We start from the raw sequence: 13,470 nt of genomic DNA on the forward strand, positions 1-13,470 counted from the left end.
AATATACAAATTGAAGAATGGAGAAGGATGATTGCAGGTACAAAGTACGTTAATTAAGAAAACAGTGGAAGCCTTCTTTGCAAAGCTGTACCAGAATAAAGAAACTCCAATTGAGAAAGTTAATGAGTATATCCAAAAGGGAAATTTACCAAAGCTGTCGGAGAAATATCAAAAAATATTAAATGAAGAAGTAACAACAGCAGAAGTAACTGAGGCAATTAAGAGACAAAAGAATGACAAAACCCCAGGCCCGGATGGGCTACCAGCAGAGTTTTATAAAGCCTTTGAAGGAACCCTGTCTATGCCTTTTAAGGATATATGTCATGCAGTCTTGTTAGATGCTAAAATACCGAATACTTGGACAGAGGCAAATATTACCTTAATATCGAAAGAAGATACGGACTTGACACAGACCCAGAACTATAGACCTATATCACTTTTAAATGTGGATTACAAAATCTTTGCCTCTGTAATGGCAGAAAGACTGAAGAAGTATTTAACAGACTTTATACATCCAGATCAAAATGGCTTTTTACCTAAAAGACTAATGAGGAACAACATGAGAATTATTTTGGATATTTTAGAGTATTATGAGGTTCACGCTGAAAAACCAATGGCATTATTATTTTTGGATGCACAGAAGGTCTTTGATAATGTTAACTGGCAATTCATGAAACAACAATTAGTGCAAATGGAATTTGGTGAAAAATTTATTTGTGCAATACTAAGCATCTATCAAAAACAGACTGCCAGGATTATACTTAATGGAGAACTTACAAATACTACAGATATTCAAAAGGGCACAAGACAAGGATGTCCTTAATCACCATTGTTATTTATATTGATTTTAGAAATGTTAAATAGAAATATTAGAGAAGACATGGATATTAAAGGCGCTAGAATTAGAAATGAAAGCTATAAACTGCAAGCATTTGCAGATGACTTAGTTTTTATTCTTAAGAACCCTTGGTAACAATGTCCAAACTCTTACAAAAGATAGAAGAATATGGTGAAGTTACTGGGATGAAAATTAACAGAGAGAAGACAAAACTGTTAGTGAAAAATCTCACATTGGAGCAGAGAAAAACTCTGATGGAACAAGTAGATCTTCAAATTGTTAAAAAGGTGAAATATTTGGGAATTTTTCTTACGGCTAAATGCACTACATTGAAAGAAGATAACTATGATAAATTAGTTAAGGAAATTAAGAGTGACCTGGAAAAATGGGCTAACTTGCAATTAACTTTGTTGGCAAGAATAGTTAAAATGAATATATTACCAAAGTTTTTATTTTTATTCCAAATAATTCCCATAAAAATTGATAAAAAATTTTTAATGATCTAAATACCCAAATTTTGAGATTTGTATGGAAAAAGAAGAAACCAAGGATTAAATTAAAAATGCTTCAGGAGGCCAAAGGGAATGGGGGTTTTGGTCTTCCTGATTGGATGTTGTATTATCAAGCTTCTATCTTAACATGGCTAAAAGAATAGATAACTTTAAGAAATAAGAGAATCCTTCATCTTGAAGGGTATGATTTGCAAATGGGCTGGCACACTTATATGTGGTATGAGACGTGTAAGGCACATGGTTGCTTTTTAAATCATTACATTAGGAAATCATTAATGTCGGTGTGGGAAAAGTTAAAGACAAAACTGCATATTAAATTACCAAGATGGCTTTCGCCTATGGAAGCTCTTGTATACCCAAATGCATTGAATTTTGATGTGATTATGAGATATGATTGATATTCTGGATAATGATGATTGAAACTGAATCAAGAACTACAAGAGCAAGGAATTAATATCTCTTGGTGGCATAAGGTTCAAATGCAATCGAGATATGTTAAAGATTATAAAATGTGGGGTTTTTATAAGGAGTTAACAACATTTGACCATGTGATTTTAAAATCAGATGAGAAATGATTAAAAAATTGTATAATTTTCTTTTGGATATGAGAATGGAAGATGAACAAGTTAAGGAAACTATGATAATGTGGGCACAAAACTTTGGATACAATATTGAGTTAAAGAAATGGCAAAAGCTGTGGGAAAGAAATAGTAAATTAACATTAGCAACCTCATATAAAGAAAATCTGTATAAAATGTTTTATAGATGGTATCTATCACCAAATAGATTAGCTAAGATGTTTCCAAATATGTCAAATGGATGTTGGAAATGCAAACATAAACCGGGTACCTTTTATCACATGTGGTGGACCTGTGATAAGGCAAAAAAATACTGGGTTAAAATACACAAATGGCTTGAGGGAATGTTACAAAAACCTCTAATATTTAAACCTGAAGTTTTCTTATTAGGCATTGTACCTAATGATGTTGGTAATCAAGCAATGTATCTGATTTTACATGTAACTACTGCAGCGAAATTGCATTTGCCCAGCATTGGAAGAGTGAAGAACCACCTACCGATGAACTGATTTTTTAAAAGATCTTGGATTGTGCCAAAATGGACAGATTGACTTTGTCTCTGAAGGAGAAAGAAGATACAGACTCCTATCAAACATGGAATTCCTTTTATTACTGGCTAGAGAAACGGGACTATGCATAGACTTAAATATGTTTATGGATTATCATAAAAAGTATGGGGGACTGACCCAGTAGGTCTGATGCTTTTGATGACTGATGATTTTTAGTTTCTTTTTGTTAATTAGTAGAAAAATAACAATAAAACTTATTTTAAAAAAAGTAGTTGATGATTGATAATTGATTTGAAGCGACTGGAAAGTAATTCCCTTTTTTTCTGATCTTCCAGAGAGTATTGAACGATATTTTCAGTCTCTTTGAAATTTGTGGGTTTGAATGTATTGGTGATACTTGTTCATAACCCCTTGGTAATTTTATTTTACTATATATTTACATATCTCCACACCTTTCTTTGTTCTATATTCCATTTATGTCAAGAAAAATATAAAAATAATATATATTTAAAAATGTGTAGATGACACGACATTAATAATAATAGGATAATGCCCCAGAAGCTAGAGACAAAATTCAAAGTGATCTTAATAGGTTGGAGTGGTAGCCTGAAATCAACAGAATGAAATTTATTAGGGACAAATGCCAGTTGGGTCCTGCATGTAAGAAAAAGAAACTAAATTCATAGTTACAAGATGGGAGATACTTGACTCAACAATCCTACAAGTGAGAAAGTTTTGGAATTGTTGTAAATCACAAGCTGAATATGAATCAACAATGTAATGTGGCTGCAAAAAAGGCAGATGCTATTTTGGGCTGCATTGACAGAAGTATCACTTCCAAATCATGTACGAATACTAGTTCCCTCTACTCAGCACTGGTTAGGCCTTATCTGGAGTACTGCATCAGGTTCTGTGCACCACAGATTAAAAAAGATGCAGACAAACTGGAAACATTTCAGATCAGCGCAATACAGATTATCAGAAGGCTGGAAACAAAACCCTACAAGGAGAACATGAAGAATGGCGCATGTTTAGCCTTGAGAAGATTAAAGAAAGAAATTATGTGAAAAGTTGTCACGGAGGGGAGGGCCAAGATCTCTTCTCAATCACCTCAGAGTACAGAACACAGAATAATGGGCTCAGGAAGCCATACCGCAGCTGAACATCTGGAAAAGCTTTCTGACTATTAAGGCAATATGACAATTCAGCCAATTACCCAGGGAGGTCGTGAGCTCTCCCACATTCAAGATACAGCTGGGCAGCCATCTGTAAGGGATGCTTTAACTTGGAGTCCTACACTAGGCAGGGAGTTGGACCTAAAAGCCTTAGGGCCCCTTCCAATGCTACTGTTCTGTGATTCTCTGGCTGTATAGCTTTTGAAAACTCTGGGAGAAAAGATTAAGAAAAGATTAAGAAAAGATTAAGAAAAAAGGCATGATGAGCCAAACCTGGCTGTTGATCATGGCATGGAGGGCAGCAAGCCAGTGCTGTCTGGGGACTTGCGGGGCAGCTGGTACTGATGGGTGCTTGGGAAGTGTGGCAGGAGTTTTTGCTGCTCTTGCCAAGTCAGTTGATAGCCAATCCCTGATGCCTATGATGCAGTCAGTTGGCTGGGTTCAGATGACCTGATCCACTGCAGGTAGAACCACCCCATGAATTGTGAGGGTGGTTTGCTGCCCAGCGAGACTCAAGCAAGCCGCCCTGCAAGAATCAATCTGAGTTTACACAACATGACAAACTGTTGTGAACAGCAACCCCTGATGGGTTTTGGTGTCATGCAAAACCAAAAAATATGTTCTTTCACTCAAGCAGAGGAATATGGGTACCAAATGTTCCAACCTCAAAAGGAAATGGCGTGACTGCAACCATACAGTCAACACTGTACTCTCAGATCACCATCCTCCAGTTCGATGGAGAAAACCAAATCAAGAATGCTGGGCTAGACATATTCTGTAATGACCTGTTGGGACAGCCCCATGGTGGCCTGAAATCATAAGCTGCCCCAGCAGTCCAAGCATGTATTGAAGAGATCACCCAGGTCATCTTGATGACCGTCTGAGACCACATTTGTCAACTCAGGCATGGAGACTGATGGGCAGTTGTGTGAATGGCATGCCAGCAGTAGAATCCTTTATCTGTTTCAGGTACTCAGAACAAAGTGTTCTTCTAGCTTTATCAGTTGTAAGAAACTGTGCAGTTTTTTGGTCTTTTCCCCCTTAACAGATTGATTGATGGTGAAAGGAGAAAAGGTCAGAAGCAAGGAAAACAAGGGAGGGCTATACGTAATTGGAAGATAAGTTCATCTGGAGACCCACAGTTCTTACAGAATTCTGTGAACAAGGCAGGAGTAGTCGTCCAATAAAAGCAGGAGGACTTGTCTAGAAGCACCTGGACACTCAAGTGGAATTCCTTCCATAGACTGCTACCACAACCCTCCCTTCCCAATCCTGGAGTCAATGCTGATGTCGCCCCAAGTTCTCAGGACACAGCTAGAACTCCTCCCAGTTTCCCCTATGGAGGACTTGGTAATGCAAATAAAGTTAAATCACTGATTGGAGAGATTTGATTTTGGTCCAACCTGAAGGCATGTTGGGAAGGTGATAAGGCACCATTGAGAGGAGAGAAGCACCAGAAGAGTGAAAAGGCTCAAGTTGTTTAACTGATATTGTCAACAAGCCAATTGATACCATACCTTGCACCCTACCAAGGGTAAGAAAATACTCTTGCTCAGAGGGCCATATGCAAACAAAAACAAATGAAGCTGCCAGATGAATTGTTCATCTAGTCCAGAATGGTTTACTCCAACTAGAAGCAGCTTTCCAGATTCTCAGCCAGACAGTTTTTCTCAGTCCTGCTGCCTGGAGATGCCAGTTATTGAACCTGGAGCATCCTTCATGCAACACATGTACATTCTCACTGAGCTGCATCCATTTCCTACTGCTTTTAGATGGTTACTGTCATGCTACCATGGGGTAGGTTCATGCTAAACACTCTGAAACAGTGAGGAAGCACGGATGGGAATGAGTCCATGAAAAACCACTCAGTCACATGGATTCTGGAAGGGTACATCCTAGATCAGGTACAGGTACACACAATCTGCAGCAAGGAAGCCAGATTTTCTACCAAAAGCTGCACTAGATACAATGTTTGACACATGTACAGGGCTGGCTGACTGGCTTTTTCTTTTTAAAGCCAGATTGCCATCAGGACGAAGGGAAAAGAGTCTTCAAGTCTTTAATCCTGCCGCGGTGCCAAACGGATCCTCCCCTTCTGTGCTTGTTATCTGCAAAAAGTAGAAAGCTCCCAACAGAGAATTCACGGCTAAGGGGAGATTTGAACCAGAGAATTCCCAGGGCTCTATTCTGCATCTGTCTGTTATTAGATATGCCCATTTCCAAAACGGACATTTTGAAACAATATGTAATATTTCTCAAGGGGATGGGCCAAACATTTCAGCCTGTTTGTTTTCCCTTGATGGCAGCTCCCTATCATTCCATATACACAGCAGAAATTAAATTCTAATTGCAGGGATTTTTTTAAGGAAATAGCACAGTACACATTTTCTTTTCTTTTTTAAATTGGCCTACAAATTCCATCATCCATTATCATCGGTTGCACTAGCTAGGGCAACTGGGAGTTGCTGGTCAAAACATCTAGAAGGCCGTAAGTTGCCTATCCCAATATATCCCAATATTTGTTTTTCTTAAAAAAGTAAACAAAGCCAATATAGTAAGAACTGCAAGGAAGAAACCCAGAAAAATAACACAGGCAAAGCCCTTCTGGTGTGTTCAAGTCATGCTGGGATCATTCCAGTGATCCTGTCAGCCTCATGGACTGGAATGGACTAAAGGAGGGGCCGGACTTTACTGACTGTTGTTACTGCTTGTTAATACTGGAATTAGAGGCATCTGAACGACATTGTTTGGTTGAGGTCAATTTAGAGTCTAACGTTTTGAAGTTCAACAACTTTTTCTTTGAATAAATACATTTGCCTGAAGGTTTGTTTATTTATTTATTAAATATTTTTGTTTTGTGACTTCTGTGGAACCTTCATGATATTTTACTACTACTTTGCCAACTATTCATTCTAGCTTGTTTCACTTTTTCCCCCTCTCATTTGGATTGCCCCCAAAGCTGAAACATTCTCTTTTTCTGAATCTTTTTACAGAATAACTACTAAGGCTTATTTTAGTGGGCCTGGGAGTTAATAAAGCACACTTGCATTTAAAGGCTATTTTAGTTTTGGTATGTTGTTGTAAAAGGAAATGAAAAAGAACATATTTAAAGATGGCCTTCCTCTCTAAGTATGAGTGACAGTTCCCCCCACCCACTACCCACATTGCAGTTTATCTAACCCTCCCTTCAGTGGATGTTTCTAGGCAAGGCTTTCATTTACTGAATTATGGTGTTGTCCAGATGACACAGTGTTTCTTGTACCCTCCTTTATTTTCCCATCCACCCCTCATTTATTTATTTTTTTACTGCAGAAAATTCATCAAGGAGAGAAAGACTGAGTAGCTGCATGATGCCTTCAAACTGAACGCACTAGGAGCACTTCATCTGGAAATACCCAATATTTATTCCTTCAGTAAAATGGTAGTTTTGCCTAGTTTCTGGTTTTACTTTTGTTGTGACCATGTTCTGCTCTTTTTATCCTGCTTTGATATGATTTGTTTTAATGCAATTGTTTTATCATTACTTAGTTTTTTATGTTTTTAATGTGTACAGTGCCCCCCAAAACTGGATATTGGATAGTTTAGAAATGAAATAAAATAATAGAAGTCTTTTGAAAACTAAGAGTCTAGTAATTTGCAAATATTAATATCATTAATAAATTAATGTATTAATTAGTAAAAAGAAAAATCAGCCCAATGTTCTTTAAGAAATTGAAGCTGTATAGATAATCCTTCATGAAACATCTCAGAAGGGCGTTCCATTCAATTCAGTGAGATTTACTCTCAGGCAAGTGTGTAGGACTAGAGAAACACCTTGTTGCAATGGTGTTCTGAAAAATAAATAAATAAATAAATAATCCCCTGACTTAATTCTATCCTTTTCTGTACTTCACTTACAGTTTGAGTTTCGTAATAGCGACTATATTTTTCAGCCATAAGTTGACACCAATAAATGTGGACTATTGATGATAATTAGGAGCTCCAAAATACTGGTCCTAGCATACTGTACCCCAGGGTACAGCTATACCTGTCAGTGCCATGACATAACCTGTTATGTCATAGGTACAGTGTGAAGGGTTTCAGAAGTTGCAACTTTGGGGGCAACATCTGGGGTTTATTGGCTTTTCAGACTCCAATTCCCATTACTTGTCACCACACAGTTTAATTGGCTGCACCACTTAAATACTAGCCAGTTAGTAACATCAGTGGCAGCGTTTCTTACAGGATATCTTCCAGTTCTCTGCAAAGATGAATACGAGATTCAGGGGTTTGTGCATGATTGTGTGTCTAATGCAAAACAAGTTCTGCACAGTCTAATTCAGCATTATTTTCATCTTTAGGAAAGGAAACAAATCATTAGTATACAGCAGACTGTAATGAGGAAGAGGCCATGACAAAGACCACTGTTTTCACTTCCGCCGATCAGAACTAGCCCATCTGAACCAGGTCCAGAAAATAAACAAAGGCAAATAATATGGGCCAGGACTAAAAGTGGTTATCTCATCTGGGCCCAAAGTTGAGGCGTTTCAGTATTTCAGGCTTTCTCTCTTTACAGGAGCTATCAAACGGTTGAAAAGTCAAATTCGATCAGGCCTGTGCAGCAAGGAAATCAGGGCAGCCCCATGTGTTGCTGCCTACCAGGGCCTTTACAGTATTTGTCTTTTCTGCATAACTAGGGCTGCAAAAACTGGGTCGTTGCCAGGCACCGGTAGGTTGCCCACAGCTCACTGGGTCACAAGCCGTGCGTGCAGGCCTGGTTAGGCCTACGATCAAATGGGAAGGCATCCCTCTACTAATGAAACAAATGATGTGCCTGCTTAAACGACTGCTTAGAAACCCCAAAGGCTCCTACTACCTTCCTTGCAGAACCTTTCCTTGGAAAAAGCAAGATGCCCAGAATCACAGAGCTGCTGTTCTCGCTCCTGTAAACGCTACCAAAGTCCGGGTCAGGTGGTGGCTAGGCGGGCCCGGCTTGTCTGCAGGGAGGAAACAGTTAAGCCCCGGGGACCTCGACGAGAGGAAGCCACGTGATGGAAAATCTCGGGTGGGGGGGAAGGAGGCAGCGCTGAAGAGCTTTCGTAAGTGCCTGGAGGACAGAACTTTCCAACCGCAAGGGAGGAAGCAGCAGGTTCCCTGACCAACTGCTGCATTTTGGATGCACACACACACACACACTCACACACACACCCAAGCTCACAGGGATAAACCGCACAATGTCCTGCCTAGACACACCAGGCGGGAGGACAGGCCTGGCTCTGCCATGTCGGCTCTCAACTACTCTTTCTGCCTCCTCTCCTACCCCGGATTCCCAAGGACAGTGAACCCGGCATATAACTTTCTGTGCTGCGAATTTGATAAATGTGTGACAGAAGCGGAAAGGGATGTCGGATAAAGCTGCCTGGAGAAAGAGTAAAGTTTATACTTGTTAAAGATTAATTGCACCTCGCTGCACATTTCAGGCAAGGTCTCAGTGTCTTACATATTTAACAACATGCCAAAAATAGCAAATCAGTGAGACAGAGGAAATCCACTTTCCAAATATAAGTCAGACCAATACTGAAAGTTCATCACATTGCGATAGGCAGATAGGCAGATTGTGAGCCGAACAAGTCCCCTGCCCTGTGGGTTTCTCAAGGGAAGAAACGTTGAAAAGTAAAAGGGGAATAATGGGGCTGGGCAAACAAATAGCTCAGCAGAACCTGGGCTGAGGGAACAGAGAAGGGGTGTTCACACATTACACAGAATTCGTGCTCATGCTAAATGAGAAACTGCCTATGTGGATCTCCACAGGTACCAGAACTTTCTGGACTCGTACAACCAGACAACAGGAGGGACACATGTAGCCTGGTACCTGCACATCCTGTGCCTTGTGGGTTAAATTTTAGGCAGCCGTATAGTGTGTATTTTTGGTTTTGAGGATTTTTGACGCTGGGAATGATTCTTTTGTGGGACACTTTGGAGGAGGAGGGATAGATTTAAGAGACTGGGGACACCAGACGGAGAGTGAACAAGAAGCAGCCGCTGCACAGCATCCACGCAGGAGCAGCTCTGAAGCCAGGGAGACAGAGGCTGAGGCCTGCAGTTGCCTTCTAGTCCAGGGCAGCAGAGATGAGGGACCCTAGGCCAGCCTGGCCCATCCTGGAGCCCCCCGGATGCTGCAGTCTACAAATCACAGGGTTCCTCGCTATTGGGTGTCTCAGCTGAGGCTTCTGTGAGGTGAACCAGGTCAGAGAAGGCACTCACCAGTGAATAACTAATGTATTGGTCTGCATCGCCAATTGTTTAGATTAGTTTAGATACATAGCTTAAATTGTATGGCAATCTGATTTTTTTCCTCTATTGCTTCCTTCCATTTTAACCCACTTTATTAAACTACTTCTTGTTAGCAAATATTTTGGACTTCCATTAGCAGTTTATTTCTAAGTTTCATGGTTGTGCTTTAGGGTGGGTAGATAATTTCTTTTAAAATTATATAAAACTAGAATACTTCAGATATAATAGCTTAGGTAGAAGTACTAACTTTTGCAGAGAGTAAAAGGTGACTGAACACACTATAACTTTTCCCCATGTGTAGTAGTAGCAGTACTGTATTGCTTAAAATAGATGTTTAAAGTAGACCATTTACTTAAGATCCCCCCTCCCTGATCTTATTTCTGCTGTTTGTTAATCAAGAAACCTTAATATGCAGCATCAATGTAAGGGTTTGGATATTCTGTTACATGCCGTTCAGTTGAAGGAGTACCCTTTGATGAGTAAAAGGATACTGGCCTGTCATCTGGAAATCACTGTATGAAAACATGTACCCTGAATTACATGTGAATATCTCTGCATGTGTAGAGATCAGCAATTGGCACTGTTCATATGTTCTATATACAGATTGAATGGTACATGCACATAACTATACATCTATGCAGACCAATCAGTCCTGCCCATGTGTTAACTGTAATGTGTGAACACCCACAGGGAGAGGCTGGACAGAGAAAGCAGAGGAGCAAATAGTGTTCATGTACAGGCATAAGCAGGCCTGTTTTCTGCATACCTCTCTGTTGTCGGATCGGAGCAGTTCAGTGGATACCTCAAGTCTATGATGGTTCCATCTTTATCTTGCAGGGATCCTTGCTGCTGTGTGTAATATTCCACTAATTCTGACAAAGTGGCAAACTTTTCTCCTCCATAAAGATCATAAAAATCCCCTGTATTCTGGATACGGATGTGGGTTACCTGGTCACCAACCCTGTAGGGAGAAGCAGATCTAGTCAAAGAAGGCTGGTGGCCCAGGGAAAAGGGGTGTGGGGAGCAAGGCAAGATGGGACAAAGCTACCTCTACTCCTCTTTCCCTGAACTCAAAAAATGGCAGCCAAGGGACTAGGGAAGGGTTAAGCAGAGCTTTGCTCACCAGCGCTTAGGCTCCCATTAAGTATCAGGGCTCAACCCCAGAAAATATTAAGTAATAGAATCCGAACTGTTCCTCCAGACTAGAGCTCCAGTTGAAAATTCGTGGCAAAGATGAGTGAGTGCATAAGAAATTATAAATGGATGCCCTTATCGTTTCTTTCTACACTTTTCATTTCTCACCTAAGTTGCTAAGGTGGACGAGAGTCATGGCATTAGAACTGCCACTGTCACTTTAATTCTGTAAAATCCCAATCCCCTTTCAGGTTCTTCTTCAGATGAAGCTTCTGAAGAATTGTGTATGTCAGAGGAATGTTATAAGATTCCCATGGAGTTTTTATATCTAGCTAGCTAAGCTGAGGGAAGTGGAGAGAGGGAGGAGAACGAGGTTTAGGAGAGCTGGTCCTAGAAGACACAGGGAATCAGGAAACTCCTCAAGGAGGTCTCCGAAGGAAGGCCTGGCGCAACAACCAAATGCCTGGAACAGGTCTTCTTGCTCCAACTTCTGAGGACTTCCCAGAAACTGTCAACCAGCAGAAGTGTTAGGAAACGCGGGGCAGAAATACGGCTGCTACCAATCTGGCATGTCCATGGTGTAGTTTGTTGGTTTGTTTTGGAGTTAATTGTCAGAACATTATTAGATAACTATTTTCTTTCCTCAACCCTTTATTTTTGGTAGTGTTTTTCTCTGGATTCCCCTCCTGAACAGAAGTTGCCAAATATTAACTTACTCCCTGACTCACAAAGAAGAAAAAGGTTAGGCTTCGCTGCCAGGATTGCACCTGGAGACAAAGTGGTCTTATGAATAACACATGGAAGGTATCGTGTGGCAATTCCACCTTTTTAAAAAGGATCTGCCATAGTAAGAAAGATAAAAGAAATGGTGGAACAACAAGAGAAATCACAAGAGGAAGATCACATCTAGAATCCAGATGAAAATCTAAAAATGAGGCAGGACAAATGACGCACTGACAGGCCGTATTCAAGGACCAGAATAAGTTTCAAGAGTGGGCAAACCCATCAGCACCTGCCAGCCATGATGGCTGCATTCCCTCCAGTAGCAAAGACACCAGCTTCTGTTTATCATTTACTCGGGAAGGTGAGTAGCGTGGTGCTGGTGTCTCCGTGTGGGCTTCCCATGGGCATCTGGCTGGGCATGATGCAGACAATGCTTAGCTAGCGAGGTCTTTGCTCTGGTGAAGCATCGTTCCGCTTATGTTCTTATGGAGAAGGCGGCAGGCGCCTAAAAACCCACTGGCAACTTTATCCTTGCTTTCACTCTGTCCGCTTGCCATTCTCCTCCTCCCTTCCAGCCAGGCCCTTAGGGCCCCTATTCCGGTCTGGGTCTGTCTTGTCTCGAGGATAAGTATGGGAGACCACCCAAGGGTCGGAGACTTGTGGCTGGCCAATTACCTGACAGAAAGAGAAAAGTCCCCTTTGTTCTTCCGGCTGGGGCGAGCCAAGAAGCTGCCATGAACTCCTCGTGCTTTGAGTAAGGCTTCTGCATCTATGCCGCTGAGATCACGGTGGAACCACCTGGTGAGGACAGGGAATAGGGGAAAAGGAACATCATAAACCGGTCAAAGTCTAGTTCTTTTGAGGAAGATGCCTCAAGACCCCATCAAAGAGCCAGAAATAAACAGGATTGCCTTTGCACCCCACACTCTACCTTCCTAAGTTCCAGCCAAGCACTGCTTTACATAAGACATGGCCTGTCATTAAGCAATTAGCATGAATGACATGCTCAGGTTAATGCTACCGAACACAATTTCACCTCATCTGAACATGATGCTTCTAAATAGGATCAGTCTACACAATCGACTGTCATCATTAAACGCTTAATAATCAAGTGACGATGCAAATATATGTATGACTGAGAGCCCTCCCCCACTTCTTTTTATATGTTCTACACAATTAACAACAGCCTGGAAGATACAAAGATAGCTGGTGAATCTCAAGGGGAAAATGACTACATTTCTGTCAAATGCTAAAGACATAGTAGCAGATTCAAGATTTTTTAAATTATTAATTTTTTTACATTATTCATATAGTTACTGGCCTTTATGCAACTTTCTTAACCAAAGAAAAATAGGAAGCATGGAGATTTAGAGCTCTTAATTCTCTCTTAGTTCCAATACTGAGTGTTGTGAGTGCCAGAGTGCCAGGTCTTTTACTGTTTTGATGGATTTTATTCTTTTAATTCTTGTTCTTATTGCTTGTTTTATTGTAAGGCCCCCAGAGAGCCCTTTGGGCTATGGGCCACCATATAAATGCAATAGCTAAATAAATACTCAAGCCCATAAGGCCAGGTGCAGTTAACGGAATAGTTTCCACCCACCACCACTCTCTTGTACACACACACACACACATATACACAGAGCGCATAGTCCCAGACCCAGTTCGAGTCCCAGTCCTTTCAAAGCCTTGGAAAGATGGGATTAAGCCTCCACTTTCATTCCCAGCACT

At 40.8% G+C, this 13,470-nt stretch overlaps 1 protein-coding gene across 4 annotated transcripts in view; it reads right to left on the reverse strand.

Moving 5' to 3' along the window:
• Positions 1–13,470, reverse strand: part of PTPN6 (protein tyrosine phosphatase non-receptor type 6) — a 49,685-nt gene that overhangs the window by 31,890 nt on the left and 4,325 nt on the right. For all 4 annotated transcript variants that reach the window (XM_044449687.1, XM_044449688.1, XM_044449690.1 and 1 more), the window contains 2 exons: positions 12,418–12,540; positions 10,652–10,846 (listed from right to left, as the gene is read on the reverse strand). In XM_044449687.1, the coding sequence (XP_044305622.1) occupies positions 10,652–10,846; positions 12,418–12,540 (318 nt within the window). The remainder of the gene's footprint in view (positions 1–10,651; positions 10,847–12,417; positions 12,541–13,470) is intronic.

This window comes from Varanus komodoensis, unplaced genomic scaffold (assembly GCF_004798865.1).
Source record: "Varanus komodoensis strain SLA01 unplaced genomic scaffold, ASM479886v1 scaffold60, whole genome shotgun sequence".
In the NCBI taxonomy this organism is placed as follows: Eukaryota; Metazoa; Chordata; class Lepidosauria; order Squamata; family Varanidae; genus Varanus; species Varanus komodoensis.